This window comes from Salminus brasiliensis, chromosome 20, assembly GCF_030463535.1.
Source record: "Salminus brasiliensis chromosome 20, fSalBra1.hap2, whole genome shotgun sequence".
NCBI lineage: Eukaryota > Metazoa > Chordata > Actinopteri > Characiformes > Bryconidae > Salminus > Salminus brasiliensis.
The window spans coordinates 17,963,680-17,977,606 of NC_132897.1; the positions used below are offsets into that span (position 1 = coordinate 17,963,680).

Below are 13,927 nucleotides of genomic sequence, written 5' to 3' on the forward strand. Positions count from 1 at the left end.
ATTCAATTGCAATTAATTGCAAGAGGTGGGGCCTGGTGGCACCATTATGCAGCCTGGTTAGACTGTTCTGTTCTGTGTGACCGGTAGGCTACTAAGAATGAGCCTTCATTCGACAGCCTATCAAGGACCTGCTCTACCCTGGCTGTGGTCTAGGGTCTGGAATGCAGCTTCAGTGGAATTCTGCTTCAGAGTAGTATTCAGGAAGAGGTGTGTTTAGTGTTTGTTTACTGTAGTCTCTTGTCCTGTGCTTTTGCACAACAACTATGCAGTGTGATGTGGTTGGTGTGGACAGATTTGCAAATTGGGGGTATGTTGTTTTTTTTTTTTATTACAACCACAGAGTAAAAAACTCAAACTCCAGCCTCTAACGTGAGGAATCAGTACATATGTATTTCTCTTTATTTTCTCAACTAACAATTATAAAAGCTCAGTGTCAGTCTCTATGTTGTTGATCTTCTATTCTAGTTCGAGTTTCTGTTATCTAATTTAGCTAATGTTCAAAATAGGCTAAAAAAACAGTTACAGATCAAGTACTGGAATGTTCACATAAAGTATAACTCAATAGTTATACTTTTACTTGATGATTATAATTGTTTAAGTGTTTAAACGAACAACTTCTCCAGAGAGGAAGGGGAGAGAGAGACTTGTGGTGACCCTTGCTTTGCTAATTTTATCTGTGTATGAACCAGTGCACTGGAGAGACATAATGTACCCCAGCTGTCTGTGTGTGTGTGTGTATAGGCAGTGGTGGTGTATGTGTGTGTTTCTTTGTAGAAGTACCTGCTGGGAGACAGCCTGTACATTAACAGTATGTGGCTGAGAGAACAGCTGTGGATCTGCAGCCCTCAGAGTGAACTGACCAAACCTGCAACAAAACACAGTTCAGGCATTAGTGTCTGTAAACTGTACACTGTATAGTGTAGCTGTCACACACACATAAACATATCATTTTTAAAATAGAAGAGATTAGAAGAGCAGAGAATAGAAATTTGGGCAGGAGAAGAGATGTGTTTAAAAGAGAAAAAGAAGTAATAAGAAAAGAAGACATGAAAAAAATTGGATAACAGAAGAGAAGAGAGGTGAGATGAGAAGAGATGAAAAGAGAAATTAAGAAGGTGGGAGTGGAAGAGATGAAAAAAGAAGAGAAGAGATGAAAAGAGAAAAAGGAGAGAATGGAAGAGATGAAAACAGAAGAATGGTGAGAATAGAAAAGATGAAAAGAGAAAAGGTGAGAATGGAAGGGATGAAAAGAAGAGAAGAGATGAAAAGAGAAAATGTGAGAATGGAAAAGATGAAAAGAGAAAAGGTGAGAATGGAAAAGATGAAAAGAGAAAAGGCGAGAATGGAAGAGATGAAAAGAAGAGAAAAGATGAAAAGAGAAAAGGCGAGAATGGAAAAGATGAAAAGAGAAGAGAAGGTGACAATGGAAAAGATGAAAAGAGAAAAGGGTGAGAATGGAACAGATGAAAAGACAAAAAAGGTGAGAATGGAAAAGATGAAAAGACAAAAAAGGTGAGAATGCAAGAAATGAAAAGAATGGAGAATATTAGAAGAAAGGGCAAAAATGTGAAGAGAAGAGAAAAGAAGAGAAGAGAGGAGAGGAGAAAAGAAAATAATAGAAAAGAGAAAAGACAAGACGAGACAAGACAAGAGGAGAGGAGAGAGGAGAAAAAAAAGAGAAGAGACTAGATGAGAAGAAAAAGAGGAGGTGAGAAAGGGAAATGAAGAGATGTAAATAAAGGAGAGGATGAATGCTGATTGTGTGAGAGAGGGGAGAGTTTAGAGCTGGAGGTCAGCAGTCAGGCTGACTTACTGACTGCCCCCTGAGGTTTACACAAATGCTGCGGCTTAGCAGCGCCACAGGGTGTGTGTGTGTATCCATCCTGTCAAATGCTTCAGTGGAGTAATTAAAGCTAATGACTTCTCACACTCAGACTCCCCATCCACCCCCTACCAAAACACACACACACACACAGGATAATTATATCTTACACACATAAACCTGATGTGTATTATAATATTCTATTCTATTAAATATTCCATCATTTATTCCTGATTGAGTTCTGCTTCACAACACTGTGTGTGAATGCATTTGCTCTGCTTTGATGGTTTTGCTTAGCTGAAGCTTAATGTAATACTTTGGGGATCACTAAACAAACGACATTAAACACATGCAAGATGTAATGTCAATTCATGTGGGGAGGATGGTGATTACTATAATAATAATAATAATATCATCATTAATTCCTATCTGCTTTCTCTTGGTCAGGTTTACGAATCGGATTGGCTCAAACACATTAACGAGGACACACATTCCACCAGTTAACTTTTAATGAGACACACTGTAATTAAGACAATATCATGATTGTGGTTCAGTATATTCTAATTCCTTTTTAGATTTTGGAAATTAATTTATATTTTATTTTATTTCATATTTGCCTTAGAAACATATTTGAAGCTAACCTATGCCATATCGCTGTCAGCTGTCCAAGTGCCGTAAACCAACCAATAAAAGCAGAGTTTATCTTTTCCTCAGAAGTCCTTCATAAAAGCAAAAACAGCAAGTATCCCTCTGGGCTAAAATAACAGGGTGGTAAATAGGCTTGTTAAACCACATCTGATTACTGCAAGTCACACACTAACTATTGACACCTCAAACTGCAACTTAAATCCTCAATAAATGCATTCTACAGCATCTTTAAAGATAAGAATTTTTAGTCTTAACCTTTAAGTGACATTCATTCAGGTGTGTAGGGCACTATGATCCCCTCTCGCACATTCATGCCCAACTCACTTGCTCTGTTCTGTGGAGTGAACAAAGCGCACGGCTCTGTTCCTCAGCTGTGTGAGGGTAAAGGTGTCGTCCCTGCTCAGCGCTCTCTCGCCACCCTCCTCTCCCACCAGCGTTAAATGGCCATTACTGGGCGGCTGGAGCAGCTGGAGCAGCAGGCTCTCTGATTGGCTGTCTGAGTCTTTTACTGACAGGGCTGCTGGGTCCAGAGGGGTCACTCCGCCAAGAGGGACAAGCAAAGAGCCATTAACACGGAGAGACGGCGCATGGATGTTTGCTGTGAGGAAAGGAGTGAGAACACAAGTGTGTAAATCAATATTAATAGTGCATAAAAAACATTATGCATTATGTATATTTCAGGTATTTAGGTAAGGCGACTACTTAAATAAGGCCAGTCCACAATACCTTGGCATTCTCTGGCCTTTCTGTTAGCGTAGTAGCCATGGCCACAGTCCGGGGTGCACTGTCCGTTCTTCCGGAATGTGTTTTCAGCGCACACGCGACACTCTTCTGCACTCACACACTCCACGCAACTGGCAGGGCATGCTGGGAAACCGGATAGAGCAGAGACAATTAGGACACTTAAACTGAAAAGTGTGTAGAATACATGTGTGATGGTAAAGAAAGTGTGGTATTAAACTAAAAAAAAAATTCAAATAATAATAATAATAATAATTTAAGACTGTATAAAAATGTGGCATGAAAATTTATATTTAGGATGAAAAGACCAATTAGTTTGAGTCGTGAAATGGTTTCATCTCATTAAACAACACCTGCTGTGTTGCATCGAAGTTGATTAAAAATCCAATGATAACCCACCAGAGCAGCGCTGTAGGGTGGAGTCGAGGAACTGGTGTTTGCCGCAGCTCAGCACACATTGGCCATTCAGAGTGGCATAGGGGGTCTGACACCGCAAGCATCGTCCAGGACCCTCACATTGCTCACACTGATCATCACACTCTACAAGAAAAGAGAGAGAGAGAGATATTTTACACATGAAAGCAACACTATATAGCGTTTTACTTTAGAATAACGTCATTACTGACGGTTCGGCAAGCATGCACGCTAACTGCACTGCATGAAACTTTGGTGAAGCAGGCAGCATAACGCTCACGAGAACTGTCTAATAGTGTGCTACAAGATATGTGGAAAATCCTGTAATATCACTCTTATCACTGCTTTAGTCTACATGCATCTTTACCCTTCAGTGACAGTTCTGTATCTCTCAGCCTGTCCAGAAAAGCATGTCCTTTAGTGGTGGCTTAAAGCGTGAACTATACTTCACAACTGCAGCCCAGGAGCAAGAAATGCCAATTCTCCATTGTGCTGCTTTAACCTTGCACAGTCCATCATTGCGATAGCTGATCTTATACCTCCTACTTTTTTCATTTGAGGACTCTGTTTGGTTCTATTAAATACTTAATAATCTAATTTTCACATTTATTGTACACATTTTTTTTCCGGACAGAAAATGTAAAAATGTATAAAGCACCAACATTAATAATATATTAAAAATAGGCTTTTTACTGGGTAAGGAGCCTACAGGACCTACAGAAACAGCAAGGCGAAATAAAGATTTTACATTATTTAATGGTTAAGATGTGGGCTTGCTTCTTTACTTGGGTTTATCCTTTGCTTGCCAGGTAGGCTGATTTATGAATATACTTTTATGTAGATCCTGTTAATATTCTTCTCTTTTGATTAGACTAGAAGATTATGGTCTCCATACTGACTCTCGTGTTTAGTAGTATCGAAGCTTAGAGATATATTTTGTATTTTAGTCATTATAAACTAGCTAAGAGTAAACAGTAAAGTACCTTTGTAAGTAGCTCTGGATAAGAGTATCTGCCAAATGCCTTAAATGTAATTGTTAATGTTAATGATTAGGGCCTGAAACATATTTAATTAAATATTTGTCACTGCAATTTACTGGCATTACATATAAAACATGCTTCAGAGAAAAATTTAAATGGCAATATCTGTGTTCCTATAACCTCCACTGATCTATGTAGAAACTTTGGGGAAAAAGTAGCCTCAAAGGCATTAGAGCTACACCTTTAACTTCTTAATCTGTCCTTTAATTCTCCATTAACTCCATTAAAAGGACATTCACTTCATCAAAATGCAAATGAAACTGGAGAAACACCAGTTCAGTCGCCCATGTCAACACAGTGTTTGCTATGCCAGCCAGTTTGTAACAGACATAAACTTTATGTTCAAGGTCACACTGTTAATGCAGCCACTCATGAGGCCCACTCAAATCAGCCCTGCCGGTATTCCTCTATTACTGTTTATCAGCCTTTTTGTGTCCATACGTTGCACAGCTGAGTGTGCCACAAGCGTGCCCCAGCCTAGACAGCCTGTATGAAGTATACAAGCACTATTAGCTCATCTGACAGTCTACATTTGGCTAAGAGCAGCTGTATTGCCATTAAAACTTGGCAAAGCATGATCACTCCAGCTGACGTATAGACATATGGGCACCACAGCCACTGCTGAGTAATTACAAGCATCAACTGAGAATGATAATAATGGAATACAGTCATGTGAAAAAATGAGGGCACCCCACGAAAACCTTTGTCTTTTTTTTACATATTTAAAAACATGGATATTTGATCTTCATTTGAACAATATTAAGAGATATAAATAATGTTGAGGACGTATAACTAAACACATATGACTAAAATGTCTTCAGCTCTTGGGCTGCTAGGATGACCTGACCTGGCCATGATGACAGCTGCTGCACTTGTAAATTATTTAGCAGACGGGGGAAAGACTGGTTTCTAAGTGTTCTGAGACTCGTCTGCATCGACAGCCTTCAGAAAGCTCTTTGGCTCTCCCCATGGTGATCTTCACCACTCACTTCAACAATCAGAAGCAAACCAAACTAAATGTCTGAGGTTTTAATAAGACAGGCTCCTCCAAAATGCATGTAGGGGTGTTCTAACTTTTTTTCTCACAAGAAAATTACAATTTTAATTAATTACATTTTCATTGTCAAGACATTTCTTCAGTTTTATGGGTTTAGTTATATTACCTCCATCTCTCAAAACCGTTAAGCCCTTAACATATAAAGGCTTATTACACACTACGGTGTATTACTCAGTAACTACAGGGACTTCAGTAGTAAAGATCAAACGTCCATATGTCTAAATATATCAAAAAAGACAAAAAAGGTTTAATGGGGTGTCCTAATTTTTACATGAATGTGAATCAGCGAAAAATTTAATTTACACAGTTTCCTTGATACTTCAAATGTAGTTTATCAGCCAAGACACATTTCTAAAGTTTGCCTCTTTAGTTTTGCTCTGAAGGTTTTAGGCGAATGTAGCTTCGAACTATATATTTCATAGTGTTGAGCATGCAGTTTATACAGTGCTAATTGGTGTACAGAAGCTTCCTTTAGATTAGCTCGTTAGCTATATTAGCCTCATTGTTTCAAACTAAGCAGAAAACTTTATAATCTGATACTTTGCCAAGCAGTTCCTTTATTAATACATTCAGACAGATAATGTGCTGAAGTCATGATGATAAAGAAAGGAGGATTCAGACACTGACTCAGGCATTTCTCTCCATCCTGGTAGGACCCTGGGGAACAGGCTGGCACGCAAACACCGTTCTGCACAACATGGCCCTCCATACACTGCAGGCAGTCACTGCGGAGTGGACCACGGCAAGAGTTACAGCTCCAGTCACACTCTAAGAGAGAGAGGGGAAGAGAAAAAAGAAATGTTATTTTGACATAACACCCATACATTCAGGTCCATAAGTATTTAGACAGTGAACAACTGTGTCATTTTGACTTCACCTCAATGGATTTAAGAAGAAGCAATGAAGACGTAATGTGAGGTGAAGTGTAAACCTTCAGTTGAATTCAGATGAGTTAACAAGAACATTGCACAAACTGTTAAGGAATTACAGACATTTTTTACATAGTCCCTGTAAAAGACTAGACACAAACAAGCAGCGACTGAAGGTATCTGCAGTAGGTCTGGCAAAGAATCTCAAGGCAGGAAAGTCAGAATTTGGTGATGTCCAGTAGTTCCAGACTTCAGGCAGTTTTTGACTGCCAAAGCTTTGCATCCAAGTATTATAAATAATGATTATATTTATAATGATGTTAGCCTGTTCAATTACTTTTAAGCATGGGATAACAGCATGGGATATTACAAATGCGTACATGGTACCAAGCGTGGGTATTCCTATATTACACCACCCCATTACACCCCAAAGCTTTCTATTTAGAACTGTGTAAAGAACAATACAACTTATCTTCCCTGCTTGCTTTCCTTGCTCCGACCTTGTCTGTAGCTCATGTCCTTACTAAATATTGGCACTAAATACTGACTAGCACATGGGTATTTTACAAAAGCAGGATTTCTCAGACATCCACATAATATAAGACCGGAACCCAGCCTGTACGATGGGAGAGCTACTGACCTATTGGACAGTTCTCAAATTTGGGCTGTAAAATCCTTTGTGATTTGCAGCCTCTGACGTGTTATAGCTTGAAGTCTGGGTTGACTTTCCTGTGGTCAGCACGTGAAGCTGTACAACCCCACCCCCCTCTCCTGTTGGTGTGGTTGTTCAACATGTGGTTGGACTGAGAAGCATGGCATATCAAGGGTATAAATTTTTTTTTTACATTACACATTTGCTGTGTAACAGGTATTTCTACTGTAACGCCTGTACTGGGGGGATAACAAACAGTCCTGTAATACGTAATACATGTACACAGCCTGCATACAGATGGTGAACATACTCCCTATAGCACATCTCTCTTGACCCTATATATATACACTCCACTTCTCAGCTGTGTGAAGGTGAATTTGTCCTCCAAGGCCATTTCTATTTCTCTTTTACAGTGCCAGTCAGTGTGTGTAGCAGAATGGATTTCTTCCTGTGCTATTAATACCACAGTCTAAGCAAACTTCTCTTTCTTCTCAGACTGGCCGCCTCGGATTCCTTAGCTCTGAACGGATTTCATTTGTCCTGGAATTGATTTCCATCTTGTTTGCCCCCCCTCCTCACAGTAGGGAAAAAAACAGTTTTTATTGATGTGTATAAAAAAGCAGAGCAATAATATTGGGCTGCATGGTAGGCAGCAGTGCGAGTATGCCGTTTGAAGCTTTTGGGCCTGTTTCACTCAGTAAAAAATTCAAGAATTCTGACAACTATTGCTTCTACTTCACTTCAACTCCACCTTTTTTCAAACATCTAGTCCAGTCTGCAGCTCTTCAGATGGAAAACCCTTTAAAACATCCACAATTACAGCACCCACCAATGGTATTACCTGAGCTAGTCGCTAAACTCAGGGTCTTGGATGATTACCACCGCACCTTATCCCCAACTCCCCAACTCTTCCCAAAAGTATTGATGAAGCACCAACCATCATTACAAAGAACACAGTTCCGACTGCTCCACAGCTCAATGGTATGGGGCTTAATACCCCTCTAGCCCACGCCTGGCATCACATGGTGCCAGTAGGTTCATGGTTATCTGCTCCAGAGAATCCTATTCTATTGGCAATACTTCTCTACATGGACTAGAGAGGCTGTGTGTGTGCATTTGCAAAGCTGTTTCAGCAACTTAAAGGAGCTGAATGCATGTTCACAAACATTTGGACATATAGTGTCATTTCTGTATCTATTATTTATATTTTTTTATCAATTTTAATGCTTTACTTAGTTTAGTTTTATTTAGTGAAATTCTCTCATATTAGAATATACATTTGCTTGTTTCAAGCTTTACATCATATCTGCCAATAGAATAAGTTTCTCTACATGGACTTCAAACAAGTAAACTTACACTGTAGCTGACTTACTATATTTGGGGTAAGGGGAAAATTGCTATCCTTAACCCTCTACTCCTTGTCATTTTGTACTCTTTTGTTCTTTTTCTCTCTCTCTCTCTCTTCCACGCTTTCTTTTTCCCATCTCCCAAAACAGAAAACTACCCTTTATTTTCCCTCCCTTAATCTTTTCTCTTCTTCTCTCTAATAGGCGAGGCTTTCTCTGTGCTGGAGCCAGAGTACTTTGAATCAGGCGAGTCAGACAGAAACAAATCTCATTAAAGTGCTCTCTCTCTCTCTCTCTCTCTCTCTCTCTCTCTCGCCTCCTCCTCCTCTCTCTCGTTCTCTCTTTCTGACTTAGGTCTTGATCGGAAAGTATTCGCCAAGAAATGCAAACAATAACTTCCTCTAAAAGAGTTTGTGATATCCAGTAATGAAAGAGCTGACTTCTACTGCGCTCATTACAGCCATAGCAGCCGTTCCTTGATCAAACGGAAGCCTAATGCCTGGTTTACTTTTCAGGGATGTAATGAACCATTGTGGTATAATGAAGCATTGTGAAAGTAAGGTTTCATTGGACGTTAGCTGCTGCTTGCCTGTGAAATGCCTATGAAGCAAAAACAGTGATTATGTGTAATAAGAGGACACACTTTCTCCCACAGAGAAACAAAAATAAGCCAGACCAACATACCAGTCAAACGTTTGGGCATACCTGATTAAATGCATGGTTTCATATTCTTTTTGATACATAATATATATATATATATATATATATATATCTAAAATGTTCCTACTAGTGAAAAGTATGAGAGGCTGTTTAGGCCAAAATCCAAGCCTGACACTTTCACACACTGTCAATCTCTCAAAATGGCTTTGAGGGAACAGTGAAATGGATGAATAAATCTGGTGAAAGTTGGCATGACGTGATTGTGACAGAGCTCACCTCTGCAGGTGCGTGTGGTGGTGTTGAGGTAGTACTGCTGGGCGCAGCTCTCGTACTGACACTCGCCGAACAGCAGCACTTTCGCTGGGTCTCTGCAGGACGTACATACTCCGGCCATCTCACAGCTCAGACACTGCTGGTCACACTCTGTAAAACAAACACAATAAGCCTTCAGATCACTTGAGTCCAAACTTGTGACCCCGCAGGCTTGATCAAACACAGACACAAACACTCTTACAGACACTGAATGAAACCCTATAGTCTTCCAAGTGCAGGACAGTGGTGTTATCCACTACACTATTTCACCTGGTAAGCACATTAAAAGTGGGATCTCAATCCACACTTCTTAGGGAAGTACTGGTCAGAAGAAGTTTAGACACTTTTACTCAAGTAAAGGCTTTTCTTAATGATCTTTTTACAGCAGGGCAGGGGTGCTCCAGAACCAGTAGAATACACTACTGTAAATAGTGTACTGCAGTACTCACTTTTGCACACACGGTTCTCATCAGAGTAGTATCCAATGGGGCACCGAGCCGTGCACACACCAGACGGGGAGAGCACAGCAGGGGTCAAACACGAAGTGCAAGCCTGTGGTCCCTCTCTGCTGCAGTCTGCGCAGGAACTGTGGCATTCTGGGAAATGTAGGCAAAAAGATGTATCACTATCACAAATATTTTTTTTATAACAAAATGCTGATAAGCTTTTTTGGTTGGATTGAATCAACTTCTGGAGAAGGTTTTTGCTGAGAATTACAACCAAAGTTGTCAACACAACAAACCGACCACTATGTAGTCATGTTAGAAATTTCTCACATAAAAAGCCTTATCAAACTTAAACATATGGACATTTAATCTTCATATGAAGACTATTGAGAGATATAACATAAGGTAATATAACTGAAAACATAGAACATGGCTAGAGTCTCATTTACACCCTCAGACTTTTATTCTGGTATGCTCTTGATTGTTGAAGTGAGATCCAAAGAGCTCTCAGAGGCCTTCAGAAAGAAGATTGTAGATGTATATGAGTCTGGAGAAGTAAATACAAGAAAATGAGAATTGAAGAGCACATAAAACAACTGCCACCATGGACAGATCAGGTCGTCCTAGCAAGTTCAGCCCAAGAGCAGAAAAAGAAGTATCCACAGAATCCTAAAATGTCCTCACAGCACCTACAGGTAGCACCTGCCACAGTTAATGCCAAAGTACAGCATCTACCATCAGAAAGAGACCACACACATTTTATTGTCATGGGTGGCGTGCAAGAAGGAAACCTTTGCTGTCGAAAAAAAAGGTAAAACTAAAGATTGCCTAGACAAAGGCATAGACTGTGACTGAATAGATCCCTACCTCCTCAGTAGTACTACACTATATAGGGAGATATTATTTAGTGTACTGACTAGAGGTAAAAACTAATTAATTTGGATACTATTCATTATCATTATCATTGCACGTCAGCACTAGTCGGATAAACACATGGCTGGCTGAGCCGTGTTTAAAGCTTTATATATACACACACAGTTATCAACTAAATGTAGTAAAAGCATTGTGCTGTTCATGGAATCATCTTTGACTGTTTTGTTGCTTAGAAACATGAGACTCCCATTAATAACCTACAGGGGAAAATATCACGGCATTCAGTGGCTCATAACCATCACTCGCTTATATGAGCGAACGGCATCTGTTCCATTTTGGTCTACTGCCTGTTGCTTAGTAACACCACTCACAATGCATTGTGGACCACATTCAGCTCATACGGTGGGCTACGATGTTTACTAGAAATTACGAGTGCCTTGTGGGAGACTGTAGTGCCATCAAAATCATGTTTGATTTCCACATTTTGATTTGGACACTGAGGAAAAAAAATGGCAGACTTACTCATTAGTGCCCTAATATGTAAACAGGGTTCCATTTGAGTAACAGACCAGGGCTTCTGGGACAATATGCTTTGGACAGATGAATCTGAGGTTGAATTATTTGGCCACAGTAACAGAAGACATGATTGATGCAAACCAAACACAGCATTTGAGCACAAGAATCTCATACCAGCTGAAGAGCATGGTGGTGGAATTTCCTTTGGCAAATGTTGTCCGGTGTTTAAACTGACCACCATAAACTGACCACTGATGAAGGGCTAGAGGATGACTAGCACACAATGTGCATGCAGTTTAAATAAAATGCCCATCTGTTTAAACAGCCTTAATGGTGTTTTACAGGCTTAGATGATAATTCAGCGCAGGAACTGATACCTCTTTAGACTGTATTAAAGCTTTTACCAAGCGCACATTATTCTCTTAGTATCATACTCTGTAGACCAAATCTACAGAGACCAAATCTAATTCATCTAACTGAACTGAAGGCAGGTCCTAACAACATGTTTTGGCTAGGCTAGGCTTTAATACAAAAGTATGTCATCCCTGTACCCCTGAATTTCCATGACATATATATACACAGATTTACACACATACCCTCCATGGTCTTGACAGTGATAGCTGAGCTATAAAAGCCCATCATAATATTTTATAAGGCATCAGTGTTTGGATCAGGCTTTAAAGCTGGGTACTGCATCAGGTTGGCTAATAAAAATAAATATAGCATCCCATCTATACAGTCGGTGTCAGGTTAATGCACAGGGATCCAGAGATAATTACATCCAGGATATGAAATGAGAGTCCATCTCACAGAGCTGTGCACTGCATTTCAGCAAGGGCAGACACGGGTATAACTTAGAGCAAAGTGAAATGTAGAGAGGAAGAAACAGACAGTGTGTGTTTGAAGGCTAGAAGGATTCTTAATGTGAAGCTGGACCAACTATGTCTAGACCTGTGTTTTTCTTATGTGAATGTGGGCATTTTAATTAATTTATGTGTTTGTCCTGCCCATGAAAACGTGGTTAAAAATATTTTGTCAGCCTTTCACTGCATAAATTATTGAGTAAATTATGAAAAGAATGGTTCCATGGTTTTTCTTATTTTACATCAAATGAAAATGGAAGACGACAGCATTCAACAGTGGAAGAGTAATCTGCATTGCATATGCTGCGAGCAAATTAACATGCTGCTACTGGATACTATGGAACCCCTTTCTTGACACTTAAAATAAATCACCCACATTATTAGGTGAATTGCTATGTCATTACATTTTTATACTACTATCCCATTATTCTGAAATAAATCATTTTTTGAAGAGACAATCTCATTATTCTGTGATACTAAGTCATTGTTTTAAGATCTTAAGTCATTGTTTTGAGAATTGATTCCTCTTTATTCTGAAATACTATCCAATATTCTGAGATAAGTAGTTCTTTAAGATATCAAGCCATTCTTTTGAGATAGTACGTCATTATCCTGAGATATCAAGTCCTTGTTTTGAGATATTAAGCTATTCTTTAGGAGCTTATCCCATTTTTTGAGATATCAAGTCACTGTCTTAAGATATTAAATTATTCTTTTGAGATATCAAGCCATTGTTTTGAGATACTTTACTGTTATTCTAAGATATCAAGTAATTGTTTTGAGAAGCAATCATATTTATAAAGAGATTATAAGTCATTATTTTGTCAATATTTTGTTATAAGTCAATATTTTGAGATTCTATCACATTATTCTGAAATACTATCCCATATTCCCGAGATAAGTCATTATTTTGAGATATTAGGTCAATATTTTGAGATTCTATCACATTATTCTGAAATACTATCCCATATTCCCGAGATAAGTCATTATTTTAAGATATTAGGTCAATATTTTGAGATTCTATCACATTATTCTGAAATACTATCCCATTTTCCCGAGATAAGTCATTATTTTGAGACACAACATTCTTTTGAAATATCATCATTATTTTGAGATACTATCTGATTATTTTGAGATATTACAATAAGTTTGAGACACTATGTCATTATTAATAGAATAAGCATAAAAGCCCTTTGAGGTAGAGCCCACTATATAGACATCATGCATGTCTTATCGTGACTAATGATAGAAGCGTCTTATTATGTACCTTCTTCTGAGCAGATTGAGTGCGGTAATATTTTTTTTCCAGTGTGATATTATTTCAGTCTCTGATAAGGAGCTATACAGATATACTACATGTACAACTTCATTGATCCTTGAGGGGAAATGTATTTAATGGTGCTCCATCACAGTGTGCAGATAGAGTATAGCGTTATAGATGACTCTGGACTCACTCTTGCAGGCGCCGTGGTATCTGTAGTGTCCTGGTGGGCAGTGCTCCACACAGCGGTCTCCGAGCAGCAGCATGCGGAATCCCTTACACCACAGACACACCGTCCCAGAGCCAACCAGCAGATCCGCGGTACACCGCTGACAACCCTGCTGACAGTCTTATAGACAAGAGACAGAGACAGACAGAGAGAGAGAGAGAGAAAGAGAGAGAGAGAG

General features: G+C 39.2%; 1 protein-coding gene across 1 annotated transcript in view; it reads right to left on the reverse strand.

The window, feature by feature from the left end:
- The window catches only part of fras1 (Fraser extracellular matrix complex subunit 1), a 171,636-nt gene that overhangs the window by 49,408 nt on the left and 108,301 nt on the right, over window positions 1-13,927 (reverse strand). The window contains exons 21-28 of the mRNA XM_072664529.1: window positions 13,714-13,869; window positions 10,011-10,157; window positions 9,526-9,672; window positions 6,350-6,490; window positions 3,611-3,751; window positions 3,197-3,337; window positions 2,795-3,068; window positions 781-865 (exon numbers count right to left, since the gene is read on the reverse strand). Of these exons, the coding sequence (XP_072520630.1) occupies window positions 781-865; window positions 2,795-3,068; window positions 3,197-3,337; window positions 3,611-3,751; window positions 6,350-6,490; window positions 9,526-9,672; window positions 10,011-10,157; window positions 13,714-13,869 (1,232 nt within the window). The remainder of the gene's footprint in view (window positions 1-780; window positions 866-2,794; window positions 3,069-3,196; window positions 3,338-3,610; window positions 3,752-6,349; window positions 6,491-9,525; window positions 9,673-10,010; window positions 10,158-13,713; window positions 13,870-13,927) is intronic.